The sequence below is a fragment of the Podarcis muralis genome, chromosome 4, assembly GCF_964188315.1.
Source record: "Podarcis muralis chromosome 4, rPodMur119.hap1.1, whole genome shotgun sequence".
NCBI classification, from domain to species: Eukaryota; Metazoa; Chordata; class Lepidosauria; order Squamata; family Lacertidae; genus Podarcis; species Podarcis muralis.
In genome coordinates, this window is record NC_135658.1 from 43572730 (window position 1) to 43596010 (window position 23281).

The window sequence follows — 23281 nt, forward strand, 5'->3', positions numbered from 1 at the left end:
AAGACGAAATTAATTCGTTCCGCAAGTTTTTTCTTCTTGCGAGTTTTTCGTCTTGCGAAGCACGGTTTCCCATAGGAATGCATTGAAAATCAATTAATGCGTTCCTAGGGAAACCGCCTTCAGACCAGGTCCGGGGACAGTCTGTCCCCCGACCTCTTCTGAAGGCTGGGGGGGGAACAAGGGCTTCTGAAGGCTGGGGGGGGGCTGGGGGGGAACAAGGGCTTCGCTGCCGACCCCCAGCATTTTAAAATCTCACCGGGACATGGGGAGATTTTAAAATGCTGGGGGTCAGCAGCGAACGCTTCGCTGATCCCGGGACGGCAGGCAGATCTGCACCGCCATCCAGAGCGGGGCGGGACTTAGCCCCGCTCGGGATGGCAGTCCCGGGACGGCAGACAGCTCTGCGCCGGCATCCAGAGCGGGGCGGGACTTAGTGCCCCGCTCGGGATGGCGGCACACATCTGCCTGCAGTCCCGGGATGGCAGACAGCTCTGCGCCGGCATCCAGAGCGGGGCGGGACTTAGCGCCCCGCTCGGGATGGCGGCACAGATCTGCCTGCAGTCCCGGGACGGCAGACAGCTCTGCGCTGGCATCCAGAGCGGGGCGGGACTTAGCGCCCTGCTCGGGATGGTGGCGCAGATCTGCCTGCAGTCCCGGGACTGCAGGCAGCTTTGCGCGGCCATCTGTAGCGGGGCGGGCTTCGCCCCCGGCTCCCGATGGCCGCGCAGAGCTGCGCTGATCCCGGCACGGCAGACAGCTCTGCGCCGCCATCCCGAGCGGGGCGGGACTTCTCTGCTGTCCCGGGGAGATTTTAAAATGCTGGGGGTCGGCAGCGAACGCTTCGCTCCCGCCCGCCAGCATTTTAAGATCGCCCGGGGCAGCGGAGAAGTCTCCGCTGTCCCGGGAAGGCAGGCGGGGGGGGGAGCAAAGACTTTTGCCCCCCGCCGGCCTTCAGAAGAGGTCCAGGACCTCTTCTGAAGGCCGGCTGTGGACGAAAGTCTTTGCTCCCGACCGCCAGCAATTTAAAACAGGTCCCCGGAGATTTCCCTATGGGCTTTCGTCTTGCGAAGCAAGCCCATAGGGAAATTCGTCTTGCGAAGCGCCTCCGAAACAGAAAACCCTTTCGTCTTGCGGGTTTTCCGTCTTGCGAGGCATTCGTCTTGCGGGGTACCACTGTACTAGGTTGGCAGGAGCTGGGACTGAGCAACGGGAGCTCACCCTGTCACGCGGATTCAAACTGCCAACCTTCCGATCAGCAAGCACAAGAGGCTCAGTGGTTTAGACCACAGTGTCACCCGCTCCCTGTAGTTTCCCAGGGTCTACACTAAAAATGGAAGGAGGCTGTACGAACAGCCCATTGTAGCCTGCCACTGTCAAATGTATGCAATTTAAAGAACTGGTATATGTTTAAGGCTGTCTTAGTTGAAGGCACTGGAAATTTGAAAAAGTGCCTCTGTAGCATTCCATTACAATAAAGGTCCATTACTGCGAGCCATTATCAACTCCCATATGAAAACTAGAAAGGAAATCCACAGCAAAAGCCTCTTGAGGCACTCATGTTTCCCTGTCTTTTGGTTCTTCAGTTTTCTTCTGTCTACGCATTTTGGTCCCCGAAATACTTTTGCTGATATGTTTGTTGATCCCTACCCCCACCCCAGGCATAGAAGACAAAATATTTTAAAAGTCTATTTGAAGTTAATGGGTAATATAGAAGCACAAAAGGATATCATGTACAAGGACTGAACATAAGAGCAAATGCACATCTGACCAAGTGAGTAAAAAGCTAGTCTAAGGAAGTATTTCATGAAATACCATTGTTAATGACCCAAGTAGATTTAGTAACTTTTCAAGGTTGCTTTCTGATCGTTATGCAAATGAAAGCATGCCTGGATTGCAAATCTTTAGAGTCAGCTGTAAATTTTACTTTCCTGTGGAATATAGCATGGGCTGTAAGGAACCACTTCAGTGTGAAATGAGTTAATAGTTAAAATGGGAGCTCTAAAGCACAGTAGCTGTCTATTGTGCAAAATATTCATATTGAAATAGTACCTTTTGTGACTATATATGGAATTCTAGAAAGACAAATTTCATGGCTCTTGAAATACAGGGATTGTGATTAATGATAAATTATGACTTAATGCAAATTTAGAGACCTTATATGAAAATGAAAAGAATTCATGAATTTGTATCTTGCTAGAAGTGGTCACACATCTTACACAACTTTTGGGGTGAGGAGAGTTAGATGATGTATTTCCAAGAGTGCTATTCAGTGCTATTAGTTCTACACTGTGACATTCTTTAAGAATTTTTTTTGGGGGGAAAGAAGCCAAACTGGAAATAAAAATTATAGTAGAAAATGCTATGTTTCAAAGGGGGGGGGGATAGCTCCGTGTGTAGATACCATATTGGATCATAAGCATAAAAAGTAAAAATGGTGGTATAACCATAAAGTCCCAGGAAATGTAGGCATAATGTATCGCATATTGGCCATATTCATCATTCCAAGCAATCAGATTTGGAATTATGCAACCCTGTACTGTGATACTTCCTTTAGTTGCGTGAAGTGTGATAAGCCATAAATTGATGATTAGGTACAGATTGCAACCCAACTGTTTTAACTAATGTTTGGAACATGTTTTAATAATGAGTTTCACACACAAAAAGGCATTGCGTGCAGTCTGTTGAGACAGCTGAATTAACTTCCTTTCATTTTCTTTGGGAATTGTTATTTCTTATAGTAGCAAGATCACCACCAGATGGCAAGGAATGCATATGGAAAATTGGCCATAGATACAATGTCAATGTTGTCAAGCAAGAAACAATCATTCGCCTGAACTAAAATCAATTGCATCCACTGGTCTTTATATAGGATTTGTTCTAATAAAAGGCAACAAACACTTTCTAAGATGCTGATAGGCTTAATTCAGGTGAATCTCATAGGCAATGTACAAGCCACAATATTGCCCTGCCAAGGAGAATGACAAGAAAAAAATGTAGATGTTCACAAAAACTAGAACATCACAATCCTTCCAGTCTCATATACCCGTTAGCCTTCCATTTTACATCATCAGCATTGCTCAGCCAAGTCCAATCAAATTCCTGTCCATCCCAACTGTCTCCAGTTAGAAGAACCAATTTTTATTATTATTAAAAAAGCATTTTATGTGTGTTTGCACAAGCAGTTTCCCACCCACTCCTGTTGTCACGAGAGCAGGACACAGGAGCTAACATACAGCTACAGCACACAGATAGTCCTTGTATGACATTAAATGTTTTAATAGGTACCTATATTTATAATATAACAAATATTAAGGAAATATATTTTCCTGAATGAGGGGACAGGGAAAATAAATGGTGGTTGGCTTGTGCATGTTTTGCAACCAACTCTGTATTAAAAGCTACAGCAGCTGATAGGTGAGACAGGGCATGCTGATCTGAGCCATATGGAATTCCAGAGTAATTTTCAAAATACCGTATTTTTCACTCTATAACACGCACCTGACCATAACACGCACATCGTTTTTAGAAGGAAAACAAGGGAAAAAACATTCTGAATGAAACAGTGGATGTATCATTTTTGTGCTTCATGCTGTGGCCACAGACATGTGATCTGATGGTGAATTTGGGGTGACCCAATGCAAAAATCCTGAGAATCCCTGTGGATCCATGCTTTGTAACCACGTTTTTGCACCATTGCAGCCCCAGGCAACAGTGGGTGTGTGCTTTTTTTGGGTGCAGGCTGTAGCCATGGACATGCTATGTGATCTGATGGTGAATTTGGGGTGACCCAATGCAAAGATCCTGAGAATCCCTGTGGATCCATGCTTTGTAACCACATTTTTGCACCAATGCAGCCCCAGGCAACAGTGGGTGTGTGCTTTTTTTGGTGCAGGCTGTAGCCATGGACATGCTATGTGATCTGATGGTGAATTTGGGGTGACCCAATGCAAAGATCCTGAGGATCCATGTGGATCCATGCTTTTTAACCACGTTTTTGCACCATTGCAGCCCCAGGCAACAGTGGGTGCGTGATTTTTTTGGTGCAGGCTGTAGCCATGGACATGCTATGTGATCTGATGGTGAATTTGGGGTGACCCAATGCAAAGATCCTGAGGATCCATGTGGATCCATGCTTTTTAACCACGTTTTTGCACCATTGCAGCCCCAGGCAACAGTGGGTGCGTGATTTTTTTGGTGCAGGCTGTAGCCATGGACATGCTATGTGATCTGATGGTGAATTTGGGGTGACCCAATGCAAAGATCCTGAGGATCCATGTTGATCTATGCTTTGTAACCACATTTTAAGTGGGGAGCGAAGGAAAAACAAAGAAGGGACATGAGAGGGGTGTGCAGAGAAGCAGCTGGCTAAGAATGCTGGAGAGGGATTTAACGGGGGGGGGAGGAAAGAAAGGCAAAAGTTCCCCCCCAAGCCAGCCATCTCTCTCTCTCTCTCTCTCTCTCTCTCTCTCTCTCTCTCTCTCTCCCTCCCTCCCTCCCCCCTCTCTCTCCCTCCCCCCTCCCTCTCCCTCCCCCACTCTCTCTCCCTCTCCCTCCCCCACTCTCTCTCCCTCTCCCCCAGCAGCACCGGAGCACAGAGAGGAATTAGAAAGAACGACACTCTGCTTGCCTGGAGGGGAGGGGCTTTCCCTGCTCTTTGTTCCGTTTCAGCAATCACAGCAACGAAACAGAGAAGGGTGGGCAGTAAGACCCTGAGGCAGAATGCAGGAAAGCTGCCACTTCCTCTTTTCAGGTTTCCCTTCTCCGTGACTTGCGATTTGACTTTTGCTTGATTTTTTGGCTCCAGGGACCACACATTCGCTCTATAACACGCACAGACATTTCCCCTTCCTTTTTAGGAGAAAAAATCTGCGTGTTATAGAGGAGAAAATACGGTACTTTCAAAAGAAGAGGTGGGTGTGCATGGTGGTTTGTCCTCAGCATACAATGAATACTATATAATGAAGGTAATTAGATGCACCACTGAGAGGAGGGGAATTCCACAGCTCAGAAGCTGCCACAGTGAGTGTGTAGCCACTGAGGGCTGTACAAGATAGTCTGTAGGGAAGAAGGCAGTTTTTCAGGAATTTCATGTCTGGGTTGTTTAGGGTTTAAGCACTGTAGTAGATTGTCTTAGGAAAGACAGAAGAAACCCGGGAACTAAACAAACTACAAAAATACTGTTATAGATAGGGGGCGGAGGCTAAACCCTAGAAATTAACAAATGGTAGGATTTTGATTATTTGGAGCATGAAGGGAGAAATACAAGCTGCAGAGGAATTCCTGAGCTAGCCTATGCAAAATGGCCTGGCCAAGCTAGGGCTATTAAGAAACAATACAGGGCCATTGAGAGCCATTGGCAATGCAAGAGAACTGTCCTCCCCCCTGGCCCTGAGGTGTGAAGAGAGATGGGTTTGGAAGGTTGCCATGGTAACTGGGTGTGAGGTGACAGGAAAAGAGGGTGTTCTGGGAAGAAGGAAGAGAAAAAGACTAGGATACATCTTGGGAAGGCTGGCTGAAGGCTGGCAGGAAGAGATGCTTTGAACTCCATGGCTGCATTGCTGTGGGGGATAAGCCCCTTTTGAAATGACCATGCTGTAAGATCTGGCTTCCCTCCATGCAGTCAGAAGGTGTAAATAGGTACCATATTTCTTAAAGTTATTACAGTCTCCACCGTGTCTCAATTCTCTAAAGGAACACAGACCCTGAGTGACTGCCTGGAACCCCCCTGGGATCTTGCTATCGCTCGACAGTGAGTGAGGGTGGCACCCAACTTTTGTGACAATATATAGAAAGGATTTCCAAAGATACTGAAGTAAAAACAGTGTGCTTACGTTTGTGCATTAAAGCAGCACAATGTCTAATCCAACACTAGTTAAACACCATATTTTGTCTCCACAGATTGCTCAGCCATCTGGTATACAAGTGGGAGAATTATCCACTGGGTCTCCCTGGGTGATCTTGCATACTATTTTTTATGTTCCTCAAATACTTCGAGTAACTGCTCAGTGCTAAAATTATGAGTATATCTACTTGCTAGAAGCAAAGATGGTACTTTCCCATCCATCTGATGAAAACAAACTGTTCCGCCTAGTAACTGATAGTCTTTCCTTTTATAGTTCTAGGTACTTAGTTGTCTCTGCATAGGAATAGATTTTTTTTTCCCCAAGTGAATTTTTATTGTTTTCCTTACATATTCTTTTCCAACATATTGTAATAGCACCATACATTCCCTTTGACTCTGCCGAGTCGTGACCCCCCTCCCTCCCCACAACTGGTATATTTATCCTCTTTCCATCACGCACATCATTCTCATATTAGTACTATTATACATTGGAGGTATTATGTCAATCCTGCTAGTGTCTTGACCTCTTTACAATTCTTCTTTAAATATTCAATAAATTTACTCCAGTTATTTTAGTATCTTTGATCTCCCTGGTCCCGGATCCTCCCTGACAGTTTGGCAAGTTCTGCATATTCTGTCAACTTCGCCTGCCACTCCTGAATCGTTGGTATATCTTGGAATAGATAAACTAAGAAAAGAAGAGGCAGCACATGTAGGAAACAATCCTATGCCTGCGTAAAGTTGCCCTCCATTCAACAGCAGGCCTGCTGTTCTGCCTAAGCCTGGAAGACGGAAAACAAGCCTTTAAAAAAGTGAGCCAGGCTGCTAGGTCATGTGGCTGAGTTGAATAGGCTTGGGACACAGCCTCTATGGTCCACCCCCAGCACACCTTGGAATACACATTTTTGAGGATGCATGCCAGCCTCAGTTAAGTCAGTTTCGGCTCAGCTACCTGAGCTGGGATAAGCAAGTTATGCTGGTGTCTCTTTGGCTGAGCTGGGGCTGGGATTTAACAACAGCTGAGCCTGGCTGAGCTAGGAAACAGCCAGCTGAGACAGAGATCCACTGCATCCTAAACTTCTCATCCCAGGAGATCTGGCCATAAAAATTCCCCCCTTAAGTGTTAAATCTTTATTTCTCTGAATTTCCCCGAAGAAGGACCAGAAAGGCCCAAAATGTGTTGGAAGAGTCAGTATCTCTTTTGTCTATCCCATTGCGCATACTTGGTTTAATAAAATAACCTTTAAGGTTATTGTTTAATAAAAATTCTAGGTTTGTGATTTATTTCCAGCTAATATTCCTAATTCAAGGCAGCTTGATACATATAATAAACAATTATCTATGTACTGTGTACCATTTTCAATAAATAATCATATCCTGCTGAGATAGCTCAGTCAGTAGAGCACGTGTCTCTTAATCTCAAGTTTGTGGGATTGAGCCCCACAATGGGCAAATGATTCCTGCACTGCAAAAGATTGGACCAGATGACCCTCGTAGTCTATTCCAACTCTCTAGTTGTATGATTCTATGAAGTGGCAAGAGTATCAGACTGTGACTGGAGAGACCCAGATTCAAGTCTGCCATCAGCCATACAGCTTAGGGGTCAGCCAGAGTTTCACAGGCCAAATGAAAGCATGGCTGTGAGGAAAAAAGTGACAGGGGAGGGTATGCATGTATGTTGCCCTGAGTTCATTGGAAGAGGAATGGGAGATAAATATATGTAAAACAATATATAAATATACACACACCTATACATGTGTGAGTGTATGTATATTTGTAATATATGTTCCATTCTTACCTATGCAAGTAAATTTTCCCTGGTTGCTTATATTTTTATTAGATTTATATAACAACCTTCACAAGATCTCAGGGTGGTTCACAAGATAAGGGTATTAGGTAAAAGCACAAATAAATAGTTAAAACAAAAATTTAGTTGCAAATTAACGTACAGTATATTAGTGGTTATAGTGACCTATCAGTATGTGCGATTACTTAGGAAATATGAAATGCAAATGGGAAATTTGCTTCAAGTTTATGCATTTAAAGTCAACCACTTTTCTTGGTTGTTTAACTGTGTAATCCTTTAATGTCAGCTCAAAAGTAAGGACCACTGAGTTCAAGGAGGCTTACTCCCATTCAGCAGCCTTGTCAAGTACAACATCCGCACAGCCAAAAAGGTAAGGGATTATTGTGTGGATGAGTTACTAATCTCCACTGGCATCACTAGTCCAGCCATATCATTTTGCACTTCCAATGGAAATGGATGTGCAGAGTGTGTGGGGAAGTGACTGCTATTTCACACCACCACCAGCAGTAGGAAACAGTAATTTCCTAATAAAAGAAACATTACTTTCAAAAGGTTATCTGGATTATCCATTGCAGGAACAGCTACAGATTTCTAGAGCAATAAATCTATGGTCTGGGAAGGCCTTTTACACAGCCACAGAAGGGAACAGAATTATTGCAAAATTAAACTATAAACATGAATGAAATAGTTCTAAATAAATATAAGGTTAAATCCAAACCACTTACACGTTCACAGCATATTAGCAACAGAAAGCAAACTTATCGTTTTAAGAGACAATGTTAATTCAAAATTAAGTATGTTTCCTTCCAACAAAAGTTTAATATGATAATCTTAAATGAAGCAATTACTTATAACAGCAGTTAAAACACCCATCAACATTCATAAATATCATTAGACAAAGATGCACAATGTGCTGTTAAATCATTCACAACTATGTTAATTGCTGACAATTAAACTGGATGTCCCCATGTATATTAAACTGAACATAAATTTGCAATATTCACAATCTCTCTTTATCATCTTGATTATACTTAGTGCGCATATACCTGTGGTTGCCTATTTATATTGTGATTTGCAGGCCAAAACAAAGAAACATACTGTACCTCGTGTGTTGATGGCTGTTGCCGATGGGACTGTGCTTGTTAAGGCTACAGTGGTTGTGACTGTTGCAGTGGTAAGGGAGGGGATGACAGTGGTGGGAAGCAAAATGTTGGAAACATCTGGTGAGTGGAAAAAAATATAAAATAAAATCATATCATGCAAACAGAGAAGCAGCATAACAATGATTCAATTTGTAAATACACATGTGTAGAAAATGTTCAAATTAAAACATGCTTAGCACAGACCAACAAAGGTACGGTAGTGCACTTTGAAATTCTTGACATTAGATCACACTCTCTCTTATTCTATTCAAACAGCAACAGACAGAATTTTAAACAACCAAAAAGGACTTGTTCAAATGATTCATGTTTCCACAAAGTGGGAGAGTGTATCTGTGACAAGAATCCTTCTCTTCACTAAGCCATTTTTAAATGCCTCATACAGTAACAAAGCAAATATAGATGCAACAACATGCTGTGTCAGCGTGGGAAGATGAAAACACAACACTGTCATGCTAAAATAAACACACATGTTAACAAGAGATGGCTGTATGTTAAAACACCTACTTTCAGACAGACTCAATGAAAGAAAACGGGGGTGAATGGCTACTAACTCTAAAAGCTGCTTTATTTGATTTGCTTCTCTTCTTCCACATTTTGTTATAGGAAACAGTCTGCCAAGATCCAGAGCAAAGAACACATCAAAATCTTTACCAACAGCCACTGTGAATAAGGGTTACTCAACATAAAGCAATATTTTAGTCAACTTAATTGCATCATTTGAGGACCAACTGTAGAAACTATTCATAGTAATGTTACCATATGTATGATCCATAAAGGAACCTCACCAATAGAAAAACCGAACAAACATTATCAGTTCTTAGGTTATTTTCCAAATTGAGTAAGTGCACATCTACCCACAAAGCTTAAAGGCCCTGTTGCTAAGTCACATCATAAATTCCCTGTAGCAAAACCTTTTGTGATTTTAATATATAGAGGACAATAAAGAGAGAAGTAGGAGGGAGAGAGAAAAAACACCTCTAAAATCTGCACTGCCTAGAGCACTGAAGATCAATGTTCCTTTGTCTAGGAAGACACTGAAAATAAGAAAGAAAAGGCACAGTGGAAAACAACTTCAAATACTGTGAAGCTCAGTTAAACATCTAGGATGCTACATGACTGAAACCAAGCTTCAGAGGAATATGGTTGCACTCACACAGATACAAACACCATCACTACAGAAGCAGCTAATGGTGGTATCTGTGCAACAAGGGTTTACAAAAAATGGTAATGCAAATCAGAACCACAGCTTTTCAAGTTTCAAGTTCAGGAACAACTTGTATTAGGCAATAGTATGAATAAAATAATACAGAACATATATCCATAGTACAAAAATCCATAATATAAAAAAGACTATGCCAAGGTCCTGATCATTAAAACACAGTTTCCCTTGTGCATCTCTGACAGCTCCAATTTAAATATTATTTTGATTTTCTTAAAATCCAATTTGCCAACATCAATGATGTAAGAGAAAGTTATCTGAGACACTAACTCAAATCCAGCTTAATTTCAGATTAAACCTCTGAATCATTACAACAACTTATAGCAATTTTATCTAACTCCTTTTTCCTGATTTATTTATTTTTTTGCAGCCAGTGCATACAGGGCCACTATGTATGTTATGAAGCTCTTATGAAGGAAACTGAACTATTGTTTGCTTGCACAAAGAAAGGTTTCAGAAAGTGATCCATTGGCTCTCTATATAAGGGGCAGGTTAACAGACAATGAGTGATGTATTCCATCTGAGGTTGACTACAAATAAAAATCTGTCTGCGTATTGCACCTTGTTGTAGCAGCCATCCAAAAGCATAGAAGCATTTCTTAAGGAAACTGTTAAGACTTTGGTTAGATAACTAGCTCTAAAATGCTCTGTTCTCAAGAGTGGATACCATTGGGAGGGGGGCAGAATGGGGGTTTCTAATTAGTTGCCGATTCTATCGAGAAGAACCAATCCCTTAGTTGACGCTTATTTAAGGTCATTGCAAAGCTCAGTTCTGGAAAATAATAGTAGTCAAAAACATATTGACAAGCTGCTTTCCAGAGTTGGTTATCACCCAATTCCACATAGCGCAGAGCAAGAAAACACTCAATAGGCATAGTAGCAATATTATAAAATATTATTTAACTCAGCACAGTTAAGGCTATTGCTTAATTGTTGGCCACTCGGATTCTGTACAAAGAAGAGTAGCTGATATCCCTGATAGTAGGGAGTATAGCTTTCCCCCCAAAAAAATATTCTGCAGAGTTTTCAAAACTTTAATGGGGTTCAAATCAGAGCCCCAGATTTCAATGCCACAGAGCACTTGAGTAAGCACTTTGCTACCAAATATCTTTAGGGCAGATTCAATCAGCTGCTGTCCCTTATTGTAATAGAATTTCATAATACACAATAGAATTACATGTCTGGACAGACTTGCTGAAATTTATTTTTTTTAGCAGCCATCGATAACAGTACAGCAAGGGGGGACTGCCTGATGTTACGTATACCTTTTAGTTTGCCAATCAACCAATCTTACAATGAGAAATGGACCATGTACATTTGTCTTAAGGACCTCATATATGACCACATAAGGGGACATGTGCTGCTCTGCCCCTTCCCAACTACAACTTTACACCAGTGTAACTTCTCTCCAACCACAGTCATGCCAGAAGCAATGCTGAGTCTGGTTTCTTGGCCTGCAGTTGTTCAGTCACGGCCATATGTTACCTTGAAGTGGGGCTTAATATTACCAAGTTACACTACTTTAATAGGCCTATAAAAGAATGATGGATAATTTCCAGTGCTCTCCTCCATTTCAATGTTTATTGGGCATGAACTAGGTGATATAGTAGTCCTTAGTGGTCCTTAGCAAATCAACCCAATTTTAATATGCTCAGAGTGTTAACAAGGTATTGTCGCAGTTTCTGTCTCGGGCATGTAAAACATAACAATGTCGTGCTTATTGATGAAGTCCACTGATATTACGAGTAAAAACAACTACTCCTGTTTTATAGATCCCAGAGTTGCAGGAATATTTCTGGTCTTTTGACACATACTGGTTTCTTATGAGAAGAAGTAATGACTCTAGCCAGGATTTCTAAATTAATGCCTGTTTCGAAATGTAAAGTATGTTAGCTATATAACCTATAAACTAGGCACCTGAGCACCATTTGTTAAGCTTCTTTGCTTCCAGCCTTCACCTAGTTACACTTATTTATATCCTACTGCATTTAATCAGTAGGATTACTGCATGATCCTAAACATGTTTACTTGAAGCAAATCCCACTGAGTTTAGCAATACTTGCTTGGTGGCAGGTAGGCTAAATATTGTAGCCTTGTGCATACATAGCTAAGGCATAGTATTTCAGCCTTTGTCCCAAAGAGTATGATACAACTAGCATGACATTTTGAAAAGGTTCTCATTCAAAATGTAGCTTTTGGTATAATCATGTGGAAAATGGGAAGAGTCCATGAATAGTTACCATGAATTTCTGCAGACAGAGCCATCAGCAACTCCCTACAAATACAGGCCACTTCCCTAGTTTCAGGTGGGATTCAGTCATATTTCAGAAAATTCAGGTTGCACAATTAAAGTTGACCGGGAGGTCTTGAGCAACAAATGCACTTCCTCAAAACAACTGACTTTTTGGTATAAGGAAAGTGATGGCAAAATGCACTAGAAAGCGTGGGATAAAAATTGCTTGATGCAACATCATATAACCTGGCCACAATAAGATCAGAATGAGTGTAAAATAAGAGGCATAGCCTGTAAGAAAGAGTGTTGCTCACCACTATGCATTTTGTATATGATGGGTGTGTGGGTGCCATATAATCTTACGAGAAACATATCTCATACTTTCCATGTATTGTCTCATTGATAATAAACAGAACTCACAACATAAAATACATTTAACTGCTCATACACAATACCAAAAGAATAAGCAACCCGACCATTTAATCATAATCACTATTATGTCAATAGGTTGCTTTATGAAATATCAACCACAGAGAGGATGATTGTTTTAGTCTGATACATGATTTTCTTTAGAAGTATAATATTGCTACAAATATATTGATGTATGGTGATATTGATCATTAAGAGACTTGATCCTAAGTACTGTGAGCAGAGCTGTGGACCCATTTCCTTCCCACTGCAGCCACCCCTTGCCTTCAGCTATTCTTGAAGGTTGGGGACCCTCTTCTTCAGAATATCATTCAGTACAGTGGAGGCGAGAAAGGGAGAACTGGCAGAACTCAAGAGTGTGCCCCTTGCATCAACTTAAGTCTCTTCCTCTTTAGCTAGAGCATTACTGGCGAGAACTCTATTTTATATATCTTGGTGGACTTCCAATACTAGGGTTCTTACTATCAAAAGATAAAATCCAATTATTCAAATTTATGGCTGTTCTTCTATTTGCTCACCCACCCCTCATTCAATTTCTCTGTATATAAAAATGTAAACAGAAGCTGCAGCTGCCTGCCAAAGCAATTCTGCACTTGTGGCATTTCTTTTTTAAAAATCTACCAGCAAAGGAGCGCATGAGTTGGACAATAGCAACTCTAAGCAATATGCAGGGCCTGACCTCACTCAGAATTGAAATGAATCAATTTCCAGATGCTCTTCCCACACATTTTCGATACTGTGTAGCTCATTGACCCATAACACCCAAATATCCTTTGGTGAAAGGAGGCAGTGGTTCACCCAGAGGGCAGTAGCCTACCTGGCCACCATATAAAATACTTGAGGAATATCCCTCCCCCAGATATTCGTCCCCCCCCCCAATTTTACTGAACAAGTGAGGAAATGATTCCTGAACGTTCAAAGCAAAAGAGGCACAGTGACAATATGTAGCTATATGCTTTCTAAAAATGTGAACAACATCAGTAAACTTAAAACAGTAATAGCTTTGTTTCAAATTACATAATCATTTGTCCCTGGATTTAATGTACACAATTGAATAAGGCATTCGTGGCTCCACTTTTAAAATGAATATAATACTAATCAGCTAAAGAAGTTATTGGAAATAAAACCAATTTTTCAAAAGGAGGATGGGACAGAGGGCATTCCTCTCCTTTTACCTCCCCTCCATCCTACTAGTTTCCTGGGTTGGTAGACCTGACTTTAGACAAAGCTCTGTTCAACCTTGGGAGATTTCAGGAAGAGTGAAGGGGCTGCAGGAGGCTTCTTGGACATGACCCTGTCAGCTCTGTCATTACTTTTCTGAAGAATGGGGTTCCACACCAGAGTTTAATGTGGATTTGAAACCTGAGACCCATTGTGGGCATGTGCACAAGTATTTGTTACCAGACCAGCAATAATTGAAGTACAAAGTGTGTGTGTGTGGGTTGATAGATAGATAGATGATAGAGGTAGTGTTTCTCTTTCACTCCTCCACTTCTTTTGTCACTAAGCCATTACTGAGGAACATGTCAGGCTCAGGAGATGAATAGATTCACTCCTTGAGCAAAAGGAACTCCAACTTCCTCAAGGACTTCTTGATCAAATGGGAAGGGCAAGCTCGATCCCATCCATTTTGATCCCTATAGTTGAGTTTGGACTAAGCTAATGGAGAGCAAGCAGCAGGACATGTGCTTAATACCCTCAATTTGTGGAGCTTGAGAAAGGATGCCTGCATGGTCTCTCTGGTGCCAGATCAGCACCCAATGCATAAATTGTTCATCTTCAACACATTAATTCCAATGGGATGCACATTTATATGAATGTGCATTCTGGTGTGATAAATTATTAGTCCACTTGTGCCAGCAACAGGGAACTTTCATTTCAGCCCCCTCACCACCTCAGACTACTAAACATGAATTTCTCAACAAGGGGAGGTAAAGAAGGAGGAGGAGGAGGAGGAGGAGGAGGAGGAGGAGGAATGGGATTTTAAAAAAATGAACATTGTAGTCCTCACCCCACCTCCAAATACCAAATTCGCATTGAAAATCAGATCTCATATTAGTCATAACAGATTTCTGTGGGAGCTACTTTACAACCTGCTCTATATACACACGGCATACATAACTTGATATACGTAAGATTTAGTACTTATATGGAGCCAAAATAGATTATGCATTCTTAAAATAGATTATGAATTGTTTTTGGCAGAGTTCTGTTAAAGTATAAATGCATTTTTTGTGGTAAAAAAATCCCCAAACCATTAAAGCAAGGAGCTGAACATCTGGATTTTCTCGTTTGCCCTTTGCGACATTTTAACCTTTTTTTCACAAAGTTGTCAGCCATAAAATAATATAAACCCAGTACTAATAAAATACAGGTTGTGAATGACTAAAACAGATGAGATTCTTAATACTTAGATGTTTTACCCTTTCCCCAAACTATTATCTCAAATATGTATATTCTCCAATATCAAGCAAATGAGCTAAGCCAGCTCCTCCTCTCCTATTCAGTGCTATGAAGCGGACATCTCCCCACTCTCTTACCTTCTCTAACTCTAAAAAAGACATAGATTCTGGCATTATTTATAGGATGAGAACTGATAATCTCTAGTAAAGCAGAACCTCAACATCTGGAATGGTGAAATCTATCAATATTAGAAAACTGAGGCAACAGTGCATGTCAAAGATGGAAATATTACACATGCAATGCTCCAGTGGTCCAAACGAGAGAGCTTCTAAAAAATGCAATAATCTCAATATTAATTTATGTTTTAGTTAGTTGGAAATAATTTGTGTCTGAAATGCAATGAAAATTTCACTGTTGTGATTTAGCCAATTGTTAAGCAGATATTGGAGGCTTACTCAACAGGGTGCAGGAATGTTGAAATTAAGGCCTCATTTTATTGTCTATCATTAAATTATTCTAATCCAGCAAAATTAGCTTTTTTAATTTGAGATTTAACTCAGTCACTAATTAAATCAATGGGAGAGCTAAAAAGCTGATTTCTCCACACACTGACAATATGTTTACAAGTATAATCAATTGGATACCATAGGCCTGCACTGAGTACTAGTGTGCTTCTAAGCCCAACTCAAGGTGTTTCCCTGTAATACAAAGCCCTAAACAACTCCGGCCTCATATATTTGCAGGGGGTTCCATCCTATATAGACTGGTCAGGTGTTGGATCTGCAGAGGAGGCTCTGCTGGGATTTCCGTCGCCATGTGAAATTTGTCTGGCAGTGATGTAAGAGAGCAGTTTCTGTTTAACATCAGGCCAAGGTGCACAAAAGGGTGCATCTTCCACCAAAAAAGGTGGAAATTGTTTAATTGTACTGAGCTATATGCAACCTCTCCTGGGGCTGCATGGTGGAAGGTGAGCTGTAAATGCCTGTGAATGAAAAAATAGGGAATGCATGATTCCTTGTGTTACAGCCAGGCAATGCATGGCTCCTCACGAAAACACCACTTTTGGTGGCATTGCTCTAGCACACATACTGCTTTAGTTCATACAGAATGATGTTGGTTCAGCAAGTCATGGTTTAGAAGCCTGGGCAATGGTCCTATTCTAAGCATGTGTGGTGCACTTGTTTGGGAGTTGGTGCAGTAAATGGGCATTTTTCTTGTCTCGTCCCTTCTGCCCTGAGTGGCATGAGTGCTGTGGAGTGGCTGTGCCACTCCATCAAGACCTGCCACATACCAGGTCTTACATACACTTTAAAAAAGGGATAAAGGGAACCATCTGTTAACTAAAATTCACACAAGACCAAGTTTGTCTTCATATTAGCAGATATTTACTAATAAAGGAACCCTAACTCCCCAATTCACTGGCTTGGTGGGGCATTAAGATTGAGGTGAGGTATATGTTGGCAGAGAAGAGCTTCACTGATGGAGGGGCACATCTACTACAGAGGTGTCGGCTATACCTGTGGTTGTTTCACTGGTTGTTGACAGAATTAGGCTCGGGGGGGGGGGGGGGAGAGGCCCCAGCTGTGAGATATGGGTGGTCTGGGATGCAAAGTCCCTTCATTCATTGGGTAGGTTCCAGGACTGGACTCCCTTGCTTCACCAGCCAAGAATTGGTGGAACTAGGGTTGCCATATTTCAAAAGGTGAAAATCCAGACACAAAAGTTGTTGAGGTTTTTCCCCAGTACCATATCTATGTACCTGGGAGAAAACACTATTGAATTTAGTTAGGTTGAATAGAGCTGTATTGGCTGCATGCTAAAAGATTTAGCTTGCTATTCATCTGCTGATAGATGTATTGATTTGAGCTACTATAAGAGAATATGAGACAGAATTATTCCATAGTCAGATACTGTGAGAGAAAGTGATTTCCCTATAACTTTATTTTTAGACTGTCCCAATTAAAGCATCACAGTGTTCATGTTGTTTGTATAATTAATATGAATAAACACTATGCTTACTCTTAATCTCTAATTATGATAAACTACACATTTTCATTTAAGTCAAGCCTCTGCTTGCACTAAAGCTGTCTAAATCTCTCCTGAGTTTTGAAGATAACTTTGGAAATTGAGGGAATTAGCAGATAGGGTCCCACTGAGAGAACTGTTCACAGGAAAGGGAATAAAAGACGGATAGGTGACTCTAAAGTACTCGATAATGAAAGCTGGGAGGAAGAAAAACTGCTGTGATTGAAAATAAGTAAGATCATTTTGTGGAAATTGTGTGCAAACATTAAAGCACAAATTAAAGAACAAAATGTAGGACAGATCCTGTTCAACAACGGAGGGCTCTTGTTCCATATTCTGAGATTCACACTGGGGAAAAGTTGCAGAAACTACATTAATTTCACACATGTGTATGACGAATAAATACAATTTCCTCTTTAGTTCTAAAGCGTTTTACTTCTTCCACTCTACCTCAGAAAATACCAGCACATAAGACCAATGAAACTTATGACAATCAACTGATTGTGACAACCACATTTAGATAAGCAACAGAGCCAATACAGAGAGGGATAGGCTTTCCTTTGGATGTGCCAGCTGCTTGTCTTTGACAAAGGATATATAACTGTTCACATTTTAAGTTATTCAGATATTATAATTTGGGTCCTAATAATCTCAATTATTATTAGTTCAAAATAAGTTCTAAATTGTTTAAAGTTTATTTTTGTTGAGGAAACTATACAATGCCATAGTATTTCTCAGTTTTATTACCTACAGCCAGTAGGGTTAACTGGAATACTTAAACCGAAGCACTCGAAGTTGAAGAGATAATGTAGGAAACAGTTTAGCCAGAGGGCTGACACTTGCTAGAAATCTACAGCTGAAACTACCCTATACAGTTTCTGTGAAGAAGGGTCGGTAAGAAGAAGACGACTGTATAGTGGACCTAAATTCAGTAAACATATTTATCGATAGATTTTCATGTTTAGAGAATCCTCCCACAGTATTCCCTCCTTTTACTCTTTGCACCATCTTTACTCAGAGAAATTAAGCAGAAACTTTGTAGCTCCACTTCCCAATTCTCAAGCAAAATTGTGAGCCAAGGAAATAGTGCTTATCAAACTCTGATCAATTTCCCTACTACTTTCACCACTTAGGTGAAACTCTCTCCCACCCATTCACACTTTATAAGATTAGTCAGGCACAACTGATAATCTGTGCAAACTCTGCTTCCCAAATGCAATGTCACGTGACCAACTGGAAAATGATAAGATGTATAGCACCAATTCTGCTTAACCCCAATAGAGGTTCTTGGCAATTTCTTTCCAAAATAGTTTCATTCTGTTGTGCTTGGTCCTCTTAAATTGAACTCACAAAGGGGAAAAGACCATCATAAATTCCCTTACCCAACCATGGCAGTTATTAACTCTGCACTGGAAGAATATATTAAATGCTAGAGACAATTTTTGTGCAAAATGAAGATAAGGAAATATATGCCCTCTATTAAATGGCATAACCCTTTCTTCAATTTTCAAACTGCAAAGTAAGAAAAAAGGGAGGAAGAGTTCTGTCCCACTTGGTGCATCCAATAAAGCTATGCATCTAATCTCAATGCTGAAAAAATAAGAACAGGAAATTGTCTAAGATTATCATTATAATCAAACTATACTGAAGAATCGTTTGATATCAAACACTACTAAACACTGAAACTTTTAAAACTTGGAACATTTGACATTATCTTATTTTAGAAGGCTTACAGTGCTAATAAACTCAAATATATACTTCTGCAATTACCCTCTGTAGTTCCAAATCTATATTTGCAGAAATTTAATTAGGAAGAAACTCCAGTATCCATTTTTACAATAATAAAAATGTCAGCAAGGCCAACTTTCAGCTAGATAATATGAAAGATGTGCAGGCACAGACTACTAAGTAATCAAACTTAACAACAGAATCCTGATAACGATTAATATGCCTGACTCACTTTGAGCTGGATAATCAGATGAACAGGGTGCAAGCAACTGAGCAGTGACCAAATATGGGGGAGCTCATGGGCATTCAGACATCTATATTTCTAAAGCAACTACTAAATGAAAAAGTACGACTTGAAGTAGTTTCAGTTAGCAAAATGTGTGATTTCTGAAAATGCCAACAGCTTTATCATCAAATGCTTATTCACAAGTTGCCTCATTGCTTTTTATTGTTTTAATTAACAAGAATGGTTGGGGACTGCAGGCAGGTTAAGACTTGTATGCTTCAAAGAAACATGGGGTGTAATACATACTGTATCTATGCTCTGCGCTCATAGACTGCATTCAAACATCATAGTAAACCTGGAGTAGCCAACTTGATGTCCTCCACATGTTGTTGGACTATAATTAAGATCATCCTTGACCATTAGCTATACTGATTGAGGTTAATGGGAGTTGAGTCCAACAACACCTGGAGGGAGCCATCTTCGCTATCCCTGAAGTAAACTATAGCTTATGCAAACAAGTCACCAAAAATGCCAGCTTTGTACACATCCCAGTCCCTTCCACTACATTTTCAAATTGGCTTGTTTGTTTTGTTTTGTTCTTTAAAAAACAGTTTACTTCAACCATAGTTTGTTGGTTTGGACAACATGACAAACTGTGGTCAAGCAAAAAAAGTATCTTCTTGTGGCTGCATTGGAATAAGAGGAAAATGAGAGTCTAACTTGTCAGACTGAACTGGGGTTTAGCAAGTCATATGAGGCTGTTGCATCATCACATGGAATCCCTGTCAATATGTGTTGGACATCCTGTGTGGCTGGTACAGGTCATGTCTTGGACTCAATATAAAAGCTTCCCCAAGGGCACTGGCTTAATTTCCTTCTGAAGATGTTTTATATATAGTCACTATCTCTCTGGACTGTCAGGGGCTGCATATCAGTAGTGGATGGGGCCTGGAATAAACAGTTCTTCTGCTTTTTCACCTTTGTTATCTCAGTGTAAAATTCCCTACAGGATTTGAATGATTTTCTCTCAAATTAAGTATACAGAGGATTAATTAAAAACAAAAAGTCAGAAAAATAAGGAAGAAATGAACAGGAGGAAGAATTTCTAATGGGATGGAATAATAGAGAAGTTCAGTAGCAGCTGGAGGACCCATAAAATTAGATCAGAGCCACATGCAGATCCTGGGTTGCAGGTTGCTCACCTATAACTTATATAGAAGAAAGTTAAAGGGAGGTTTAATTTGCTCCTTTATACTGGTCTCCCCAGTGTGGTGAAATGCAGGGAACTGGCAAATATATCTGGTATTTTTCTAACTCCTATGTTGATTGTTGCTGTTTTATGGGGGTTTTTAAACTCCATTTTAATTATTCAGTGTATTTGTGGGGGCTTAATGTTGTGACCACTTTGTGCATCTTTCTTTTTAATTGGAAATAATTATAGAAAATTTACAGTTAAATTAAAAAATGTTCTAAAGGCACAGATTAACATCTCACCCACATAAAGCCAAAATATGATAGCAGACTGCTTCCAAAGTATTAAGAGTTGGTAATGGGGGTGGGGTGGAGGTGAACTAATATTTGTGTTTTATTTATTGAAGTTTTTAAAATTTAAACCTGAGTAATAAGTTACTGAAATTTTAATGAGCCTGTCATTACCTATGGCACTAATCCTACGTAAACTAATGATAAATTTCAAAGCACTTATCTAGCAGCATGAGCAGCATTAATCCATGGGGTGATTTTGATAAAGTACAGTTCAACAACAGAGGAAAAAATGGCTAATTAAAAAGTTGTTTAGAGAAGTACTTATTGCAAATGTGAGCAAACTGCATAATAGTAACATGGATGCCTAGTGAACTCTGCTGCTAGCGGCCTTGAATCGCCAAATGAAAATCTCCAAATGAAATACAAGCATTATTAAATTAACTTAATATTTCAGAACTGTTTGGTTTTTACATGGAGCCACCTTCTTTTTAAATACAACAATTATTATTTTTTGGGGTGGGGATGCATGATTCCAGATCAAGAAAATTAGGAAGTTGTTTCAATGGGTCTACTCTTAATATGCCTAACTGGAGGCATGGTAACTGAATTTCAGGAATTTACATTTCTGCATTTATGATTCCCAGTTGTGTGAAAGCATTGCCTCTTATCTCCTACACTGATGCTTTCTAAATGGAGGGGAGGGTCACGTGTTTCTGGATTCCACCTCATACCTGAAAGTTCATGAGATTTAGGATAAAGCCCCTATCTAATGAGAATTATAGATTTTCAGCTCTGAATCACCACAATAATTTTAAGAGGGCTGCTGTCTTGGCAAAGCTCACCCACCTGCCTTAGCAGGTATAGCCACAGTGATCCCTTCGATTAGAGGAAGTCTAAAGCACAATTTGCAGCCAGCATTGACCAATCTATAAAATACATTTTTGTCATATTTGGCATTTCCCATCTGCAATATTCCTTTCAATTTCTTTCATGGTAGGAGTGCAGTAACATGGAAAATACTTTCAACCTATTGTCAAAAAACAACTACTACATTTTGAGAACTTACAAATTAGAAATATTCCCTGTCACTCATTCACTAGAAAGTAACTTCCATCAAGCACGTATTTCTGGATATTTGGCCTCTGCCAGCTGCCTGACACTTAATGAAATACTGGCTGAGTTAACATTTTTGTGATGAGCCAGGGTCGCTGGTATATTGTGGTTTACCATGAATAAGCAACATGTTTACACATGCATCCTGATGACTTCTGTTTTGTTCTTCCCTTCACAGGGACAAGAGAAACGTATCAGGAAACCACAACGTATGACTTCTGAAACCAGGGTCCTAATTTGCTGCTCCAAAACGTCAGGATTTGTAAACCACAAAAACTCATAGTTTAGAGCTTGCTTAGGGGGAAACAAACCAGGCTTCTAGGGCTTTAGATATTCAAGCAAGCCATGCTTAAGTGCAGCTTCATGATTTGTTTCTCCCACTTACTCCAGGGGAGAAGCAAAGCAGAAGCAACCTGAGCTGCTGTTCATCAAGGTAAGCCACGATTAGTCAGCCAACTTTGTTTTGGGGGAGAAAGACAGGGTAAAATTAATGCTAAATAAAACCAAACAAATTAATCAAAGCACATGTCAATGCACGCCATCATTTAAATGACAGAGAAGGAAGTACTCACCATGTATAATCAGAACATACTCTGCGCTGTTTAGGCCAATAGAGTTTGCTGCTTCGCATCGATATGTACCATTGTCCGTTCTATTTAGGGAATTAATGTTTAGCTCCCTACCATTGACAACCATCCTTTCTGGATCTGGTAAATCTCCACCATCCTTTGTCCATAATACTGGATCTGGCCTATTAAAAACAAAGAGATGAAACCATTATTTTCCAATTCATTTTAAAATAAATGTGCATCACAACAAACCAACCCAATATGGGTTTCTCATGCAGCAAACTTTAAGAACCATAAAAATAATTAAGTAATTAATACAGACAGAGCTGAACAACACCATTCACAATTAAATATTATCTTTAAATTAGATAAAATATTGGTTGGTGGTAAGGTCAATTATTTATAATTGGCTTTGCAAATGCCTTAGAACTATAGAAATATTCATGATTTAATTTTCCTACAAAATGTTGTCTCTTTTAAACTATATCTCAGGATACTTTCCTATTGATAAATTCTGCCTAGTGACATTTACTTGATTTGTTCCTGTCCGTTATATGAGTTACAGGCTATTCTTTCAGAATTAAGCCTACAGTATATATTCAGAGACCAACATTCAAGTGCCTCCTGTGGCAAAAGCTTTTTTAGTGGGGGCTCCCTTCTTATGGAACACGCAGACTCAGCAATGGCACCCCCATTGCCTCCTTCTCAGTACCAAGCTTTTGAATGTTCTTTAGCATTTTTATTGCTATTGCTCTTGGTATCTTGTTAGTCAGATTAATTTTAATGGTGATTGTGTTTATGGCACTATGGTTATTGTTTTTAATTGATTCAGCTGTTTGTGTTGTGGTATTTTATATTTTTTATATTTAACTGATTGTTATAGAAGTGTAAAGGTTGCTTTTATTGCCACCTTAAGGTTTTGGTGTAAGGTGATGAATAAGGAAGAAATAATAACAATGATCATATCTACCAACTTTGGGACTAAGTGAAATCTTAATAGCAACTAGTCTCATATTAAGCATGCATACACAGCCACAAT

The 23281-nt window shown here is 40.2% G+C and overlaps 1 protein-coding gene across 3 annotated transcripts in view; it reads right to left on the minus strand.

Moving 5' to 3' along the window:
* Positions 1-23281, minus strand: part of CADM2 (cell adhesion molecule 2) — a 378263-nt gene that overhangs the window by 36516 nt on the left and 318466 nt on the right. For 2 of the 3 annotated variants that reach the window (XM_028726901.2, XM_028726902.2), the window contains 2 exons: positions 22246-22424; positions 8753-8869 (listed from right to left, as the gene is read on the minus strand). In XM_028726901.2, the coding sequence (XP_028582734.2) occupies positions 8753-8869; positions 22246-22424 (296 nt within the window). The remainder of the gene's footprint in view (positions 1-8752; positions 8870-22245; positions 22425-23281) is intronic. The other variant, XM_028726903.2, reaches the window with a different exon arrangement.